The sequence below is a fragment of the Anabrus simplex genome, chromosome 5, assembly GCF_040414725.1.
Source record: "Anabrus simplex isolate iqAnaSimp1 chromosome 5, ASM4041472v1, whole genome shotgun sequence".
NCBI lineage: Eukaryota > Metazoa > Arthropoda > Insecta > Orthoptera > Tettigoniidae > Anabrus > Anabrus simplex.
The window spans coordinates 254,538,305-254,559,672 of record NC_090269.1 but is presented as its reverse complement, the minus strand read 5'-3'; the positions used below and the strand labels follow the sequence as shown (position 1 = coordinate 254,559,672).

General features: G+C 39.1%; 1 protein-coding gene across 1 annotated transcript in view; it reads right to left on the bottom strand.

Annotated features, from left to right (window-relative positions):
* Positions 1-21,368, bottom strand: part of Dhc16F (Dynein heavy chain at 16F) — a 1,052,459-nt gene that overhangs the window by 930,846 nt on the left and 100,245 nt on the right. Inside the window, exon 6 of the mRNA XM_068227815.1 lies at positions 20,705-20,871. Within this exon, the coding sequence (XP_068083916.1) occupies positions 20,705-20,871 (167 nt within the window). The remainder of the gene's footprint in view (positions 1-20,704; positions 20,872-21,368) is intronic.

Sequence of the window (21,368 nt, the reverse complement as noted above, 5' to 3'; positions counted from 1 at the left end):
TTATTTGGTGGTATTAAAAACTAATCTCAATGCAAATCAAACACTAGCATGTATGCATATTAAGTGGTCTAGTCGTTTCAAGGAATGGGTAGATATTACAAAGGAGGAAATAAAAGTTTTTATAGGTTTGAGATTGTGGATGGGTTTCGTAAGAATGCCTTCATTATCAAATTACTGGAGTCAGTTTTCTGTATATGCAAATAGTGTAGCTGGTAGGGAAATGCCAAACAATTGTTTTCAGTTAGTACTTCGATTCTGGCACTTTGCTCCCAACAATGCTTTAGCTGGAATGTTGCACAAGATTCAACCACTGTTAAGTATCATGCATAAGAACTAAATGAGTGTCAAAACTCTAGGTGAAAAGCTTGTAGTTGATAAATCAGTGATTCTGTGGAGGGGTCATTTGTCATTCCAGCAATTTATGTCTGGTAAGGCACACAGGTACGGTGTTAAAAAATTTAAGCTGTCCAAGGACACAGGCTACACTTACAAAACAAAATTATACGCTGGTAAAGGTACCTTCAATGATCAGAATCCACTGAGCATGGCTACTCGAATTGTAATGCAAATTATGGACCCGTATCTGGACAGTGGTCACTTTTTCTGCTTCAACAATTACTACTCATCAATTGAGTTAGCTGAGGTGCTACTGGATCGTAAAACACATTTTATTGGCATGCTTAGGAAAAATCGGAAAGGTTTACCAAAGGATGTCGTAAATGTGAAACTTAAGAAGGGAGACGTCATGCAGTGGAGAATGGAAATGGATTAACAGTGATGAAATGGAGAGATCAGAGGGACGTGCTGCTTGTGTCAACCAAATGTTCTAATGATGTAACTGCTATGGGCAAAAGGAACAGGAATTACAAAGATGTGGTTAAACTGAGAATGATAATAAGGTACAATAAAATGAAAGGAGGAATAGATATTGCAGACACACTTTCTTTGAATCACACTGCAGTGAGGAAAACCATCAGTTTATACCAGGGCCATCCAGCCATTGCGCTCCGAGAGCGCGCCCGCGCTTGGGGAGCACTGGGCAGTCAGGCTAGCGCTCCTTCCCCTACCACCACTACAGTGTGGCAGCGAGGAGACCTGAGACAGACGATGTTCGGACCGCGCTGACCAGATACGTATGTACAATCTTGCGTCCGACGGCTTTTGTGGGTTTGTTGACATCATATTGATAGGGCTATTTTGCTGTAAAAATATACCGCATCTACAAATCGAAAGGTACACCGATGCAAGGAATATGCAGGAAACGAAATCAAGTGCTAAGAATACAGCAATGTGATTTATTCAAAACTGAAATTTGAACATATCTGAGAGGAAAATTCAACAACGTTTTACCGATATGAACAGATAGTACAGACATTAAGTGACTTTTGGTCAGTCGTTTTCACGAGCTTTTACTTTTGGAGCAAATAATCATCTCCAAATTGAGTAGGCCTACAATATTTCTGGACACAGCTATTCTTAAACAATTGCGCAAGTTTCTATCGCTTATCGTTGCACGATGTTTACTTTTGGTAAACTTAAGAACCGAAAGGAACACTCCAAAATGCACGTTGAGCCGAACATTGACAGAACTTTACATGCATGTTTATACAAAAGGGGGTATTCTTCTTGTGGAAAGCCGCTGCAAAATTCTTCTAAACTTCGTGACATTACAAAGAGGTCTTTAATACGAACATTGCACTGCAGTTTAAGCAACTCTAATTGAAATAGCTGTGGAGCACTGTCTGCACTAAGAGAAAATGGTCGAACAAATACATCTAACACCGCTTGGAGTTCTGTATTCTGAAAATGTCTTTTCAAACTCTTTTTGTAATTGGCGAATTACCTGCAAAGACTCATCAAAGTCAACACCGTATTTCACTGTTTCAAGCAATGGAAAATGTCCTGTTTTCCTTGCACGCAACTGGTTTTCCCACAAAATCAATTTTCTTTCGAACGCTTGATTTTTTCCCCACCAAATCGGAGATTATGTGCTTGTCGCTCTGAAGCGAAGTGTTCAAAGTATTCAGATGAGCAGTAAAGTCACTTAAAGGGGCCAAGTCCGCCACCCACTTAGGATCACGCAAAAGAACTTCGGGCCACCCTTCATGTCATAAACGGTATCTATTGCATTCCGCAAGCAAAAAGCTCGATGAAGCATTTTGCGTGGCTCAGACATCTTACTTCTGCATGGTACGGGATATCCGGATACTCCGCTTCGATGTCATCCAAGAACTCTGATTTTTTTCTATTGTTACTTGCTTTATGTCGCACCGACAGAGATAGGTCTTATGGCGACGATAGGACAAGAAAGGCCCAGGAATGGGATGGAAGCGGCCGTGGCCTTAATTAAGATATAATTAAGGTACAACCCAGCATTTGCCTGGTGTGAAAAGGGGAAACCACAAAAAACCATCTTCAGGGCTGCCGACAGTGGGGTTCGAACCCATTGTCTCGCGATTGCGAGCTCACAGCTGCGCGCCCCTAACCGCACGGCCAACTCACCCAGTACTCTTTGAATTGACCGTGCGTGAGTTCATGGAAGCGAATAAAATTTACCATTCGCACAACTGTTCCCATTATGTCTTTAAGCTTGGCGACTTTTGCACAGATTGCTTCCTGGTGTATAAAGCACTGGATCGCCGCCATTAGGGTACTACCGCTCTCAGCCATGTTTAATTTTACATAGCTGAGGAACCCCGTAAATAGACCACGTAATGCAGGAGCTCCATCCGTCGTTACACTCGTCAACCGCTCCCATTGTAATCCCATTGACTCAAAAACACCCTCCACTGCTTGGAAAATATCGAAACCGATAGTGGTGTCTTTGAGAGCCACCAAGTCTAGGAAATCCTCGGTAACCCCAAGATCGTCATCCACCCCTCAAATGAAAATAACGAGCTGAGCTTTGTCCGCAATGTTGGTTGATTCGTCGAGGGCGATGGAAAATGATACAAAATTTGCTGCCTTCTCCATTAATTCCTGTTCCATATCAACGGACATGTCGTCTATTCTGCGAGCCACAGTTTGTGGAGAAAGAGAGATTTTATCAAATTTCTCAACTAGCTCCATAGGACAAATACATGCCGCCGCATCCATTAGGCACTCCTTGATTACATTCCCTTCCGTGAAGGGTTTCCCAGCTTTGGCAATTCGTGGTGAACATTTGTAGCTTGTTCGTAAAATGGGTCCACCAACCTCACTCTACTCAATCATCTGTCAGACAAAAATATGGCAAGTCACAATTTTAGTATTTTTCAGATAATTCAATCATTTCTTCATTCCCGTTTGTAAACAAGCATTTAAAAATTAAAACAATAATATTTACAGAACAGTGCTGCTTGAAATTTTCTTTCAATTCTTCCAACTTCGATTGGCAACTGGCGTCTGTCAAATCACTGTAATCATCCCTGTGGTTGGCACTGTAGTGCCGTTCCAAATTGTGATTTTTTAAAACACATTAAATTTCAGTGGCACACTAAAAATTTGGCATGCCCTTTATAAGCTGTGCAGAAAAATGAAATTTCCCATTCTGCTTTGAAGGCTGCTGCTTCACCACTCCTTTTTTTTTTTTTTTTTTTGTATGATGTTCAGCCATGACAACTGCGAAACTGATTTAGTTAATTAGTTACACGCTGTTAACAAAGCGCATTGGACTAGACTACAGTGACACTACACTATATGTATACAGTCATTGTAGACTAGACTACGACTGATAGATCGACTGCTCTCTTCGGCGCGGCGGGCAGACCGCTCGCTCAGCCAGCCAAGCTTCTCCCACCACTACCTTCCCCAAAGCGCTCGGAGCACTGGCTTGGAGTGTGGCCAGAGCGCTAGCGCTCGGGGAGCGCTGTTTGATGGCCCTGGTTTATACCATTAAGTTGCAGATGACATTCTTTTTGGTACTGCCGTTGTAAATGCACTGCTTGTGTACTATAAGACGCAGACTTCTAGACACAAAAACTCTCTCTTGCAGAGTTTCGAAGGAACGTGGTCAGCACTCTGGTTGGTCTAACGATCCTGTTAGACGTACTGTCGGGGCGACAACAGGAAAATATTATAGTTTGATATACCATAATGAAATAAAATGTACCATAATTGATAAGATAACGTTAGGTGATCAAATGTGCTTAATAAAATATAATAAGAAGTAGGCTATGATGAGGAAAATCACGCAGTAAGGAAGGAACTAGGCCCAAAAGAAGATGACCAGAATAACAGTGCAAAATAATATATAAATATATTTTAACAACCATAAGTTAACAACCAGATAAAAATTTGGAAATGGAAGAAAAATCTAAAAAGGATGTGCCACATTTACAAAAGTATACAATATGCATCGAAACCAGAACGCTGAAAAGAAAAAGGACGCATGGGAAGGGAAAGGGGACTAGGATGAGAAAGGATCTTCTTCACCGGGTAATTGAATAGTTTAGCAATAGCAATAGATCATAAATGAGAACTGAAGAAGCTTTCTTTTTGCAAATAGTCTGTAGCGCAGTTCATAAGTAGAAAGAGTCTATGTGAAAGTTTTAAAGCGAAGCATTGCCACTCGACTGAGTAAAGTGTTTATAATAGGCAAATGCCAGAATGAAGGTAAAGTCCAAATGTAAACAAACGTGTTATAAGCTTTGCTCACCGAGTTGTAGCAGATAATGTCCAGCTGAAGTTGACATAATAGCACAGCACACAGTTGTTAGTGTGTGTAAATCCACCATTCCACCACGAAAGCCCGACTCCAGGATGGATGGGCGGAGAGAGCAATTTAAAGAGGAAAGGAAGTTTCCAGAAACGAAGCGAAGGCTATACACACTAGCGAGTTCTAGAAAGAATAAAGTCACGTGGTGCACAGTACACAAGCACGGCAAAGTGTAGCACAGCTGACGTAATCAGTTGAGTTGACAGTAGGTGAGCAGAGTACATCATGCGGCGAGCGTAGAATTGAAGCAAGCAGCGCCAAGCAAGGTAGGGAAATGTAGAGTATATAGGGAGATTGTAATAATATTCCCCACATGCTGGCGAAAGCGAAGCGTCCAAATATGAAGAAGCGTGCAGATGAAGTAGGGAGAGTAGCAGAGCATCCAGGAAGCAAACAGAGCATGCAGATGAAGTAGCAGCGTGTAGGTGACGGAGCAACGAAAGCGTAGCGGTCTTCACAAGTGGCGCCAACTCGAAAGAGCGAAGTTTGTACGCTAGAAGCAGAAAGCAGACGGCGAAAGACAGAGTACCCAATGAAGAAAAGAGGCAATGAAGAAAGAAACTGGAAGAGATGGGAAGGACTAGAACAAAGGAAGATGGCGAGAAGGATGGAGGGGGAGATGAAGATGAGAAAAATGAATACGAGGATGACAAGAAACTGGACCGGTCCAAAAATAAAGGGTTCATAAGTTAACACAATTTTTAGATATAGATACACATATTACAAAAAGGTACAATATAAAAAAATACAGCAAATGTATATATATATGTGGCACAAAGATATATAACAATTTAGTGGCAGATACATGAAAGGAATTCCATGAGAGCAAAAAAAAGAAAAGGTTCATCAAACCTCTCATGGGGAGTGCGGGTCGTGACGGAGTGATGGACCACAGCATCGAGGAGCAAGAATATAACAAAAAGAAAAAAAGGTCAAAATTCAAAGGACCCAAAAAATATATATATATATATATATATATAATAACTGAACAGCGCTAGGAAAGAGAGACCCGAACAAAGATGGGTATAAAACAAGAAGTATCAGTCCGGGAAGAAAATCAATTCCCAAGAAAAGGAAAAGAGAAAAGGGTGGGGAAAGAAAGAAAAAGGAGAAAAATATATTATTTATCAGAAATAGAAGTATTGAATTTCTTTAGCTGAGAGATTGCACACGTTTGACATCAACAGGATCAGAAGTAGACTGTAAAAGGGCATTAGCAGGGGTAGGCAAAGAAATAATGTGAAATGGGCTTAACCAGCGGGAAGCTAATTTCGCAGAAATCTGGTCACTAGCAGAACTTTGGGGATGGTTACGTAAAAGAACCAAATCACCTAGTTTAAAGGTGGAGGGTCGATGACGGAAATCATGAGTTTTCTTGGAGAGAAGTTGAGCAGCTTGAAGATTGGAAAGAGCTTCTGACCAAAGAGATGGAAGAGATTGAGAATCATCTGATTCTAAAAGGGGATGAAGATCCCAAGAGAGTGACAAAGGGGTGTGAAGATCACGACCCAGAAACAATTTAGCAGGAGTGAATCGGGTGGAAGAATTTACACTGGAATTAAAGGCAAGAACTAAATCAGAAAGATTGCGATCCCAGTCCTTATGATAGGAGGAATGAAAAATGGAAAGAGCAATTTTAAGATTTCTGTGATAGCGTTCGACATTGTTAGCCTGCGGATAATAAGGAGAAATACTGATCTTCTTAATTCCAAGTTGAAAGCACATTTGAAAGAAAGCTTTCGAGGTAAAGATAGATGCATTGTCAGAAACTAAATTTGAAGGCAAACCGATAAGAGGAAATATAACGTTGGAAAGAAGATTGATAACAATAGAAGAAGAGATTTTACGTAAAGGGTGGAGTACCAAATATTTGGAAAAACTGTCCAATAAAGAAAAAATATAGGTGTTACCACGTGATGAACGAACAAGAGGTCCGACCAGATCAATAAAAAAGGTGTGAGCTGGGTAGGTGGGGGGAAGAGCAGAATGAGGGCCAGCAGATCTAGAATTGAGAGGTTTAGCTAACTGACAGGGTTGGCATGTGGAAACATAGTGACGGACAGAATTACGCAAATTAGACCAAAAATAAAGAGAGGCAATGCGGGCGTAAGTTTTAGCAAATCCAAAATGCCCGCCTACAGGAGAAGAATGATAATAGGAAAGTATCATGGGCTGTAAAATAGAAGGGACGACAACTCTGGGAGAAGACTTAGGTGTGGGTTTGAAGAGAAGTAAACCTTTAGAGAAAACAAAAGGACAATTCTGAGTACTAGAGATAAATTTAATAGAAAATTTAAAACAGGAAAGACGGAGCAACCAGCGGCCAGTTTTGCCGATTTTAGGGGCATTAGAAAGGAGCCATGAAAGGGCTTGGTTATCAGTTTTGACGAGAAATTCCTTGTGATCAAGGTAGTCAGAGAAATGTTCTAGAGTAGTGACTAAAGCTAAAGCCTCTCGCTCATAAATAGAGTAAGTGCGTTCGGCAGGTGAAAGTAATTTACTAAAATAAGCAATAGGTAGAGGTGTATCCTGAACAATTTGATGAAGAACTCCAGAAATAGCATGATCAGAAGCATCAGTGTGGACCTTGAAGGGTAAAGAAAAATCGGGAAACTGTAGAATGGGAGCTTTAACAAGAAGAGATTTAAGGGTAGAAAAGGCCTGTTGTTGAGTAGAAGTCCAAAGAAATTTAACACCCTTACATTTAAGATAGTGCAATGGTTCAGCAATGTGAGAAAAATTGGGAATAAAACGATTATAAAAAGAAACCATACCAAGAAAAGTACGTAGTTGTTTGATGTTTTTAGGAGGAGAAAGTTGAGTAATAGCAGCAGTACGATCAGGATCAACAGAAACGCCTTGAGAAGAAATGGTATGACCTAAAAATTTTACGGAGGTTTGAGCAAGACAGAGCTTGGAAGGGTTAATAGTGAGACCAGCAGTACGAAGACGAGAGAGTACTTCAGTAAGATGAAAGATATGAAAATCAAAATCAGGAGAAAAGATCAATAAATCGTCGACATAGGGATAAAGATATTTATATTTAATGTCCGAAAAAAGGGAGTCAACAAGGCGTTGCATGACTTGAGAACCGAAAGGCAACTTAGTAAATTGAGAGAGGCCATTAGGGGTAATAAAGGCAGTAAGTTTAGAACTAGCCGCATCAAGAGGAATTTGATGAAAGGCAGAGTTGCAATCAAAAATAGAAAAATATTTGGCATTAGTAAAAAACTGAAAGGCGTTTTGTAACTTAGGTAGAGGATAGGCATCATATTGAATCTTATTGTTGAGATGATGATAATCAACTACGGAACGCATAGAATTGTCAGGCTTATTAACCAGAAAGGCAGGAGTAGCATAATTGGAGGTAGAAGGGATAATAGTGCCATCAGTTAGCATTTGGGATATGTGCCGTTCCAAAAGTTGCATGCGAGGTTGACTAAGATGGTAAGGGGGGGGTCTGACGGGAGAGTGGTCCAAAAGATCAATGTGGGCCTCATAATTGCGAACAGTACCAAGTTGTTCCGTAACGACGTCAGAAAATTCATCAAGAAGTGAAGTTAAGACTTCCTGTTGAGACTGAGTAACATAAATATGCGGGTGAGACAAACGGAACGACGTAGGGTAATCAGAAGGATTAATCAACGGAATACTAGTTACAGAATCAAAGTGAAAAGAGATGGAAGATGTGTGAGAGTGGAGAATGCGACCAGTATGAGAAAAAAAATTATAACCTAGTATAAGGGGAATAGGAAGATCCTGAGCAACATAAAAAGGAAAAGACCAAGAAAATTTAGAAATCTTAACTGTAAGAATAAGTTGACCCAAAATATTTAAGGGGTGACGTGAGATAGAAGTGCAGAATAAATCTGAAGAATGTAATTGCAGATAAGGGTGTAATTGCAGTAGCTGTTGGAAAAACGAGGAACTGATAAGTGAAAGAGAGGCCCCAGAATCTAACAAAGCAATAGAAGGAATATTCTGAAGTAGAGCCAGAATGTGAGAAGATGGAGTCGAGCACGGGACAGCAGATGGCAGATTTTCCCCCATGGACCGAATGCTGCCTACACACGGCGGGAGGGAGCGTTTCCCGAACGTGGAGTGGGACAATTAATGGCAAGATGACCTCAGCCTTGACAGCGGAAACAAGAAAGCGAAGAGATGGGCGGAGGAGTAAGAGAAGAAGAAGGAAAAGAAGAGGGAAGTGGAGAAGAAAAGGTAGGAAAAGGAGGGGGAACAGAAGCATAATACGAAGCATTACTGTAGGAATTAAAGGTATCCATTTGAGCTAGATGATAAAGATAAGAAATAGAAGTAGGAGGAGAAAAGGGGTTAATTAAGAGTCGAAACGGAGGGGCAGCATAAAAACGAACAAGCGAAATGATTTCTTGAGGATGTTCGGAGAGAGCAAGAATGTCAGCAAAGGTGATAAGAGAATCTAAAAAGTCATAAGTGGGTTCGTCAGGGCGTTGATGACGACGTAAGAATACCGAGCTTAATTGTTGGCAAACTTCATAGGGAAGAAAATAATTATGCACAAGAGAGCGGAATTGAAACCAATCAGAACAAGCAGACATATGTTGTAACAAGAAATTGCTGAAGTGGCCTGTAGTTTTAGGATACAAAAGAGAAAGCAGTTGTAAAATGGAGCAAGATTCAATTTAAAAAATTTCTGAGCAGAAAACAACCAAAGGGTGAGTACACGCGAATGCGTAGAAGTGAGCTGGGGGACTAAGTCGTCAGAAGTCTTAATAAGATGGAAATTTATAGCATCGGAATGAGAAGTAGAAAAAGGATTAGAAGATTAATACAAAAATTGCGGAGACGGAGTAGGTGGTGGTGTAGGCTGAGGGGGGGCGGTGGGAGAGAAAGGTGGGGGAGAGGGCGATTGACAGAGCAAAGTTTTGTCAGGCGGAAGGAAAGCCATATAATCCCTAAAGGGTGCTTTTGTTGGTGAAGAAGTTGCAAAGGATAACTCAGAAGACGAAACAGAATCTGTAGAAGAAAAAAGAACTAGTAGAATGTATATCATATTTAAGAAAAGGGTTTGGAGCAGACAAATTAAGAGGAGCAGAAGAAGAAGTAGAAGAAGTATCAGATTGATAAGGAGAAAAATTATCGGAAAAACAAGCCATCATAAAAAGACGCAAAAGGCAAAGAAAAAGAAAAGACAGGAATCGAACCCGAGTTGATCTGCTACCAATACTGTCGGGGCGATGACAGGAAAATATTATAGTTTGATATACCACAATGAAATAAAATGTACCATAATTGATAAGATAACGTTAGATGATCAAACGTGCTTAATAAAATATAATAAGAAGTAGGCTATGATGAGGAAAATCACGCAGTAAGGAAGGAACTAGGCCCAAAAGAAGATGACCAGATTAACAGTGCAAAATAATATATAAATATATTTTAACAACCATAAGTTAACAACCAGATAAAAATTTGGAAATGGAAGAAAAATCTAAAAAAGATGTGCCACATTTACAAAAGTATACAATATGCATCAAAACCAAAACCCTGAAAAGAAAAAGGACGCATGGGAAGGGAAAGGGGACTAGGATGAGAAAGGATCTTCTTCACCGGGTAATTGAATAGTTTAGCAGTACCAATAGATCATAAATGAGAACTGAAGAAGCTTTCGTTTTGCAAATAGTCTGTAGCGCAGTTCATAAGTAGAAAGAGTCTATGTGAAAGTTTTAAAGCGAAGCATTGCCACTCGACTGAGTAAAGTGTTTATAATAGGCAAATGCCAGAATGAAGGTAAAGTCCAAATGTAAACAAACGTGTTATAAGCTTTGCTCACCGAGTTGTAGCAGATAATGTCCAGCTGAAGTTGACATAATAGCACAGCACACAGTTGTTAGCGTGTGTAAATCCACCACTCCGCCACGAAAGCCCGACTCCAGGATGGATGGGCGGAGAGAACAATTTAAAGAGGAAAGGGAGTTTCCAGAAACGAAGCGAAGGCTATACACACTAGCGAGTTCTAGAAAGAATAAAGTCACGTGGTGCACAGTACACAAGCACGGCAAAGTGTAGCACAGCTGACGTAATCAGTTGAGTTGACAGTAGGTGAGCAGAGTACATCATGCGGCGAGCGTAGAATTGGAGCAAGCAGCGCCAAGCAAGGTAGGGAAATGTAGAGTATATAGGGAGATCGTAATAGTACTCCTAAGAGTGAGAATCACTACCTTGGGGAACCAACAAGACGCAAGGACAGAAAAGTACCAGGTAAGTATTATCAAGTCCAACATTACTGTTCTTCTGAAGGATGTCACTACTAATTATAAAATGATTTATTATTTCTTCCTTTCAGTATTGCAGTAAAGCTCTACGTCAATGTCAAAGCTGCTACCAACAACTATTCAGGTCATGGGCAGAACAGCTGGTGCTTCTGCCGCAAAAAGGTTATCAACTGTCTTCACAATCTGTCCTGACACACCTTTCCTTTGGCTGAAGTGCTTTAATGATTTCAAAAAAAGAGTGACTGGAGGTTAATTGTAGAAAGTCTAATGCTTATGTTGGGTTTGCCTGGCCGAGGCGGTAAAGGCGTGCTTGGTTTGCCCGGAAGGACGTGGGTTTGAATCTTCGTCACAAAGTCGTAAAATTTAAGAAACAAGATTTCCACTTCTGGAGGTGCACATGGCCCTAATGTTCACTCAGCCTACACCAAAAATGTGTGTCAGTTCTATCATCTTGGACTATCTCTGCCTCTGTGGATCAGTGGTAGAGTATCGGCCTCCGGATCCCAAGATAGCGGGTTCTAATCCAGTAGAGCTAGTCGGATGTTTGAAGGGTGGAAGAAGTCCGTGTAACACTCCATGTTGGACAATGTAAGCATATAAAAGAGAGATTCAGTTTACTCTGCCATCTAGTACTGTAGACATAGAGTAAAACGGAACCTCAAAATTGACGAGCAGACAGCCAGATGGCGTCAAATTAAAATGTCTGCATATGGTAGCTGAGATCATATTAATTATTATTATTATTATTATTATTATTATTATTATTATTATTATTATTATTATTATTATTATTATTAGGGATCTGTGGAACAGCAGAGGTGAAAGAAGGTGCTGGTTGGAACAGGTCTCAACTATGAAATTAAAGTTAATTTAAAATTTAACAAAGGTTATATTTTCTTTTCAGGATCAAGAAATAACAAGTATAACAGGTACTCAGTAGCATATCAACAAATTAAGAATGTACAATTGCAATTTGTTAATGGATTTGGGCTTCGAGCCCAGACACGCAATCCTTGAGCAATGAGCCCAACTTTACCTATATACAAAGTTCAACAAAGGGGCAGAAAACCCCAATCATGCCAAGGAGCACTAGCTCCCAATTACCCAGTTAAGCCTGCTCGAGGCACACAGAAAATACATTTTTAAGAAAGAGCAACCCGCTCTCAAAGTTCAAGCCAATTCAAAGGCCACACCAAACTCCACCTTCAAGCTGCCCTCCGGGCACACAAGAACAGGGGTAATGATACCCAACCTACTGAGGCCTATTCTATAAAAAAAAAAACAGGTTAATTATATGGCCCAAAATTCCAACTTGACTGGAGGCGTAACTTGCACTCCTAATACACTTTTACCTATTTGGCACTAGGCCGTATACACAAGGGCTAATCCCATACTAAAGAGGTGACTTGTATAAGAAGACTTTATTACATTTAAAAAAAGAAGAAACGGTTGTGAAAACAAAGTCACCTCAAAACAATAGGAGGGGGAGCTCGAGAGGGTTAGCACTCTCTATCCCAATTTACAGTTAAAGAGCCGAAGTTTTACCAAGTGTCTATTACATTTTAAAGATGGGTTACATGGGAAAATTTTTCTAACCTGCCCCGAGGGTTAAACTGCTGAGCTAGCGAGAAATGAAGTTATGAAATGGCCATTACCTTATGGATGAACTGCTGCCCAAAGAAAGAGGTGCTTCCCGCCCCCTGCTACATAATCACACTAGGAGAGATGTTACTGAATTGGCCCCGAGACCAGAACATCAGCAGTTTATATACCCTCGTGGAAATTTCGAGACGTTTCATGAATGATTACAACCCGCCCACAAAATTTTATTGGATAATGGCAAAAACTAATACACCAGACGAAGAAGAAGCACCTTATTGGTGGAAAATTAATTATAGAAATTCCTTATTGGTCAAATTCAAAACTGGCGGAAAGAGAAGGGTTATACTGCCAACCCAAACAATGACTGGAAGAAATTTAACAAAGAACAAATGAATAGCAAATTTCTTCAAAAAAAAGTTCCTTCACTTCGCACTAGGGTGCACAATAGTAGTTCTTAAGTAGTGCCATCAAGAAGAGAATGTTCACACTTCTTACTAAAGAGAAAACAAAAACAAATCGAAACCGACATAGTTCAGAACACTTCAACTGGCGCAATGTTTGAATTAGCGGCGTGGAGGTGTACCGCCCGGTACAATTATTATTATTATTATTATTATTATTATTATTATTATTATTATTATTATTATTATTATTATTATTATTATTATTATTATTATTATTATTGCCATAATTAATGATGTACCGGTATCTACTAAGCCTCTGTTTACTGAGTTCATGATGTTTTATTCAATATCATATATGTTTCTTACTTATCACTGTGGGAAGTCCGTTACAAAAAGAGGCAAAAACAAAATCTTTAAACAAACAGAATAGCCACTCCAGTGCCAACCACAATAAATTGAGAAAAATACCAAGAAGCAGAAGAAGAATACCCTAATTTATCACTTTCTTCCATATTCCAGCAATATATTTTGAAAATGAAGTGAAATGGCGTATGGCTTTTAGTGCCGGGAGTGTCCGAGGACAATATATTTTGAAAAAAAAAAAAGCTAATACAAAAATTTTTTAGTGCATCACATCTAACTGATTTCTTCAATAATGGTGGTGGTGATAATGATGATGATGATGATGATATGGCCTCAGCTACTATGTACAGGTATTTCAATCTGACGCCATTTTTGCTGCATGAACATCAATTCTGACATTCCATCTTACTGTACTGTACAAGATGGCAGAGTGAACGGGATCTCTGTTGGGAATTTTATGGCTAGGTACTAATTAATTTGGGGAGCAAGGGCTGATGATGTGTAATACATAGCCTCTACACTATAAATTGGGGATAATTATGTCCACCTTTTCAATACAAATACAATATGACGTCATTAACACATCACAAATTTATTACCTTTCAAAATATTGGGACTGGTTTTGGCATTATTTGTATGCCCAGCCATAGGAAACTTTGTGACAAGGCTTAAGTACAATATTAACATAACATACAATATAAATATATATAAAAATTGACCATATTCTTACATAACTATTAAAAATGTTTTTTTTGGTGTAGTCCTAAAACTTAAGATTAAAATTGGTAGCATATTATATGCAACATATTATGACTTATTACTTCTATACAATTTTTGACTAAAGTTAAAGCTTTATCAGGTTCTTTAAATATTACAAAATATTGATTTAGCATCCAGTTAAAAAAACAATTTCAATCTTTGAAAATTTTTATAATTACTAGGCGTTTAAAGGTAATTGTGCATTTTGGTCAAAAATACCTAAAAATGACATGTATTAAAATGAGTTCACCTATTAACAAATTGGAAACAGTAACCTATTTGTACTAGGTGTAGAGATATGTTACAGTAGAAGTCTTTGGTATCTCAACATCTTGCGTTAATGCAGTTTGGTTATCTAACAGCAAATCGAGTAAAATGATAAGTTCGGCTGATATTATTTTAGACTTTAAAACATTATTTGTCCATTATAGAGGTCCCTTGAGTAATGATTTTTTTAGTGGGCAAAACAGTTCCTTATTAGAATTTGTGATGTGTTAATGACGTCACATTGTATTTGTATTGAAAAGGTGGACATAATTATCCTCAAATTATAGTATAAATCTAGATTCAATAAGGACCAAAATGAAGTTCTTAACTTTAAATACATAGCCTCTCTCAACCAAATGTCAAACCCAACCTTCTCGTGGTGCTCCCTGTTAACACAGATTGGGTAAATGGCGACCAAGTATCGGTGGTATAACCGAAGTATACACTGTTAAGAAGAGGAGAGGAAATGTTCTTTCTTCAGTATGTACACCAACATCTGTGTAATGGCCAGTGGCTTGGCCTTAAGGTGGCAGCCCCACCAAGGCACTCTGAGTTTATGGGCCAATAACTTGTAAGCTCTTAAATAAACCTATTAAAGAAACAGAGATGAGAAATAGCCGGACGGACAAAAAGCTGACGACCTTTAGCACGTCAGATGGCCCGCAGCAGAGTCCGCTGGCAAAAATTCATCGAAGCCCTATGCTCCTGAAGGAGTCACAGGAAATAAGTCAAGTAAGTCAAGTCACTAATTAATTTGTACGGTAAACACCAAATATGTCACCAGAGTTTAGTTTTTTTTTTTTTGCTGGTTGCTTTACGTTGCACCGACACATAGGTCTTATGGCGACACTGGGATAGGAATGGCCTAGGAGCTGGAAGGAAGTGGCCATGGCCTTAAACAAGGTACAGCCCCAGCATTTGCCTGGTGTGAAAACGGGAAACCATGGAAAACCATCTTCAGGGCTGCCGACAGTGGGATTCGAACCCACTATCTCCCGGATGGAAGCTCACAGTCGCGCGCTCCTAACCGCATGGCCAACTCGCCCGGTCCAAAGATCTTTCACGTGCCAACATTGTACATAATGGAGCACTGAATGGGTAACTTTTCCATCCTTCAAAAATCAATATCAAAAATTACCTCTGCTGATTTGAACCTGCAAACATGGGATCTGGCGGTTGGCACACTACCACTGATTAACAAAGGTGGCTGTGAAGTGCAGTATAGTGTAGTAGTAGTAGTGCTTGCTTACTTCTGTAGTGATATTAAAGGTTTATAAAGATATGGATTAATACAGTAATTCATCCAATCTTATTTTTTCTGACCTTCTCCCCTTTTTCCTTGGGGTCAGCATTTTGTGTAGATTTGGCCTAGTTTTATGGCTGTGTTTCCTTCCTGCCACCAACCTGATGCGGAATGATGTTTCTGTGGTGGTTAGTGGTGTAGCTGAGGATGTATATTAAGATGAACATAAACACCCACTCCCTGAGCTAAACAATTAGCCATACACAGTTAAAATCTCAGTGCAGGTGGGATTTGAATGCAGAGCTCTCTGAACCAAAGACTACAATACTGGCAATTCACCCAAGAAGCTGGAGTTAAAAATCCATCCAATCTGTGGTAGTATTCCATGTCTTGTGCTGTGTATTGTCTCCAATCTCCATGAGATTCTAGTTGTCCTAAGAAAAAGAATCAGCCCGAGTGCTCTTTGTTCTACAAGTCAGTCACATGTCCCCACATGCTAGCTCATGGTCCCTTCGCCAGATGCTCTATAATTTTATCACCTTATGTCCACATGTCATTCTCTCTTAGTTTCGTTAGAAATATGACCTAACCATTACTTTGAATTTATCACTCAGAAAGTTCTTTCGTCTTTCACCTCTTACCCTTCAATCAGTCAATTATTCAATCACCTAAACACTTCCAATGCTTGACAATGTGTAGTTCTTTTGTGAACACATCAGCTGGCATCTCTTCCGTTGCAAGGTACTTCATGTTGATTTCCTCCGTAGACAGAGATTCCATAACAAAATGATGATGCACATGAATATGCTTTGTACATGAGTGGAACACAGGGTTCTCGGCCAATTTTTGTGCTCCTTGATTGCCAATGTACAGATTGACAGCTGGCAGTAGACTCTTGCTAATCTTCTCAGACAGCAGTCGTAGGCGTATTGCCTCTTTGGTGTCGCTGAGAGCCATGTACTCAGACTCTGTAGATGAAAGCGCAAGGGTGCGCTGTTTTCTTGACTCCCAGAAAACAGGACTTCCACTTATTGTGAAGGCATATCCAGTGTAGGATCTCCTGTCGTCAATGCAGGCAGTTCAGTCAGCATCAACATAACCAGCAAGATGCCTAAGTCCAATGACCCCTTAAGGTAATGTAGCACACATTTTGCAGCCTGCTAATAACTGGCACCAAAACAGTCAGTGTCAAGGCCTTCAGTTCGGAGGGTCCTGGGTTCGTTTTGTGGCCATGTCAGGGGTTTAATCACTTCTGATTAATTCTTCTGGCTCAGGGACTGGCTATTTGTGTTTGCCCCAAAACTTTCCTCTTCAAATTCAGACAATACACCACACTACCAATCACCACAGAATCACGCAATAGTGATTACATCCCTCCACATAGGGTTGGTGTCGGGAAGGGATTCCAACCGTAAAATGGGGCCAAATCCACATGCATGACACAGCTAGCACCCACAACCACAAGGGTGTGGGAAAAGTGGTAAAATAAAGAAAAAGAACAATTAACTGTCTGGGTTGCAGCAGGGATTGTTGCCTAAAGGATTAAAACAAACAGATTACACTAGCCAACATGATTTTGTGGTAAAATAGGAATTGACAAAAATGGAAATCAATGCCCTGAGTCCAATATGATGTCATTTTTATCATATCACATCTAGTTTTGATGTAATTATGTTTTGTAATATCTGAATTCGTAAGATGTAATGATGAGAGATGTTCTCACGCAACTCGCTTTGGAATAATAGTATATTCTGCATCAAGGGAGGAAAAAACGTGATTATTCCCATGCATGAAGATGGCAGATAAAGACACACATGAGGGCCAAAGTGCTCAGTTCGTTTTCTAGAAATTTAGATACGCAATATTAAGGGCACAAGGGAAAATGGATTGGAGATAAGACAGAGCAGAGTTGCTATCTCAAACCATTTGTATAAACAGAAGTATTTTAAACCCCAGTCCTTATCCAATGTTTATGTTCGGCTGTCACTCCTTTTCAAGATCAACTAGGTTGATATAGTCAGTTTTGCTTGGGAAACACCACAGCAAGTACGCTTTTAGTGAGTCTTTTACATTAATTTATATCCAGGCATACGTACATTAAGGTGAATATAAAAAGTGTTTCAATCAATCATTTTTTATGAAACTTTTATATTAGTATTTTAAGACCATCATGACCAGTGTATCAGGGGTGCACAGAAGGCAGTGGAAACAAAGTACTCAAAAGTTTTGTTACATTTGTGGAATTTATATGTTTGATTCCAAGATGCATCAAATAGACTCATTCGTGAAGAAACTTTATTTTTCTTACTTCCAATTGAAAGTTAGAGAATCAAGACAAATCTTTTGCACAGCATATTGCATGCAATACCTATGTTGAAGGACTCTGTTCCTGGTATGAGTGTAAATGAAATATAATGCCGTTTCTCATACCCGTGCAATGGCGAGAGCAGAAAAATCATTATGACATGTGTTAATTTTGCTTGACAAACATTGTCAGTTACAATAAGGAAAACATTAACAAAATTAAATATACAAACCTCTTGTCAGCTATTTGACCTGTTCCTCATGGATCTGACTTACCAGTACCTACTCTACCTGGTAACTTGAGTGATGAAACTGAAAGCAGTTCCTTGCAATCAGATGCAGAAGAAATGGATTTTGAACTACATCAATATGACACACCAACAAACAAATCTGCACAGTATGAACTGAATGAATCAACAAGGGATTTCGATTTAACAAAAAAAAAAAAAAAGTGAATTACTTGGCTCAGTACTACAAGAAAAGGATGTGTTGGCAACTGGGGTTACATTTTCCTGTTACAAGAATCGTGAGAAAGAATTTTGAAAATATTAACAAGAATCAACTTGTATTTTGTATGGATGTTCAAAATCTTCTGCATCGATTGGGAGAGAAAGAGCATGATCCTAGCAACTGGCACCTTTTTATTGACTCTTCTTAAAGAAGTCTTATGGCTGTTTTGCTTCACAGCAGCAACATTCTGGCTTCCATACCACTTGCACACTCCACAAAGCTGTCCAAGCATATGAGTAAAGGTTAGTGCTTGAAAGAATTAAATATCATGAGCATGAGTGGCAAATCTGCAGTGACTTGAAGGTCACTGGATTGCTGCTGGGACAAAAAAAAAACACTACACAAAATTTCCCTGTTTCCTATGTGAATGGGATAGCAGGGCACAGAATAAACTTTGGGATTCTGTACACTGGCTTGAAAGGGAGCAACCAGGATCCAAAAGTGTCTCGAATGCAAATCTTGTTGACCGTAAGAATATTTTACTTTCACCCTCGCACAAATTAGGAATGATGAAACAGAATGTTATGGCATTAAATAAAAATAGTTCATGCTTCAAATAATTATGCATGATATTTTCCACATTATCAGATAAAGTAAAAGTACATTCGTTGCCTCATGCCGAGTTGGTGGAGCTCTTTTCAGGCACACTCACATTGGAGATGAACTGCGTGTACCATTTCAACCACATTCCCGCCCTCCTGCCATACTTAAATTTCTGGCAGTACCAGGAATAGAGGACGGCAGCTAATAACGCTAACCGTTACCCTACGGAGGAAGACACATTATCAGATGATAAATCAAAGAAGGAATATTTGATGGATCACAGATTCATAAACTGTGATGGACAAAAATTTTACAGATACGATGACCAAAATTGAGGAAGATGCATGGAACGCATTGAAGGAAATAGTGACAAAATTTCTTGGCAACATCAAGGACCCTCTATAGAAAGAAATTGTAAGAAATATGATGGACAAGTCTAATTAACTCAGCTGTAATATGAGCTTAAAAGCTTCATTTCTTAACGTCACACCTGGACTACTTCCCTCCAAATTTAGGAGCCATAAGTGAAGAGTAAGGTGAAAGGTTTCACCAGGACCTTAAAGATGCAGAATGGTGCTACCAGGGATGTTGGGATGTAAACATGATGGTCGATTACTGTTGGTCCATTGCACCTGAAGATCCTTCCAGAGAGCACTCATAAACTTCAAAAACACACAAATAATATGGGAAATGGAAAAATAGGACCGAATAAATGTGAGTAAGCTTTCAATTTATGTATCATTTCCTTTGCTTGATAACTTGTTTAGTTTGTATGTCTTCTCTCTCTACTCTGCATGCGTAATTCAATTAATTACGTAACAATACAATAACCGTTTGTACAATTGCCATTTAACAGATGTAATAAGGCAAAATAAAATTAATTTTGAATTCAGTGTTATGAAATTAATAAAATCCACCTGTTTTAGTTTATACCACACAAAAGTGGGTTTTCTTTCAGGTTAGTGTTATCAGTCACTAAAAGTATTCAATGAACAATAAAATAATAAATATTGAATCAAAGTTCAATGATTAAATTTGGAAGAAATGGAAAAGACATAAAGATAAGCACTGAAACAGAAAGAACCACATCAAGAGGGATGTGTATTTTGTGAGTAACAACAGACTTAAAATTTAGAACTCTTCAATAAGCTCACACTCACTCGCAAAGTGAATAATGAGATCAAAAGTAGTCTCATCACCAGCTGAGATGCGAATGAGAGTTTCTGGCATGACACAGTTACATCCAAGGTCAGAGAGATCCATGAACTCCTCTGGAGATTTACTGCAACATACTATATTCTATCTGCATAAACATATGAACTCCCTCCAGGAAGACTGGAAAGAAGATGGACAATTGCCCTTATCCTTGTTATTGCTCTCGGAGTTTGGTTAGCAAGGTACTCGAACTCACAATGCTAGGATGCCACAAGGCAACTGAGAGGAAATATTTTAATCTGGCACATCCACAGATAGATGTGATACTGAGTGATACTGTCTCTTTGTAATATGATCTACCAATTCATTTCCCGGTTTCTGCATGTGGCGAAGAAGCCACAGGAAGGCGGTTTTAGTTTAAACATTGCACAACCCTAGTAGAAATGTGATGCACCAATGGGTGTTATCAGGAAGATTCTACAAAGGCAGAAATAAAGGGATGTAGAGGGAAGAACAAAACCAAATAGGGAAGTTAAGGTCAAACTCCAACTACGAAGAGAAGATTTCCAGAATTCATTATCAAGATAATAAATACCATACTTACTCTATAAAAGGATCGAAAAATGGATCACTTAGAAATGGCTTTATGCCAACCACATAGTCATGCCATAAATCAAGAAGCATAGTGAAAATATCCACAAAAACATCTTCTGAAGGGTCAAATGTTAGTGCCTCAGCATTAATCCACAAATCCAGAATAAAAAAAGGACTCTGAAAAATAAAACAAAATAAAAATACATTTTAAAAATTGAATATTTAAAGAAAATTACATTAATTCTAGTATCCCATACTCTATTATCCTCAAATTTAAAAAAAAGGAGTCAAGAATCAAAAAACCTCCACTGTGCTCTTCATCACCCCACTAGTAGCTCTGGCTGAATTTGGACATCTAATGTCTAGTATGATGGCCTGCAAATTCTCAATCAAATACTACTATTTTACATTGCATGAGCGAAAGTATAAGTGCTCATCAAGAAGCACTGTGAGAAATCAAGGTACATACACCTTGCTTTCCTCGACTTCAAAAAAGCATTTGATTGTGTACCACATTGACTTGATCTAGTATGTTCTCCATGGTCACCATGTCCCTGAAGAGCTGATAGATTGAGTCAAACTGCTTTACTATAACCCAACAATCAATACAACATTCAATGGCTGGATTTCCTGGTAATTTTCCTATTTCTGTTGGTGAGATATTTGTATCTTGG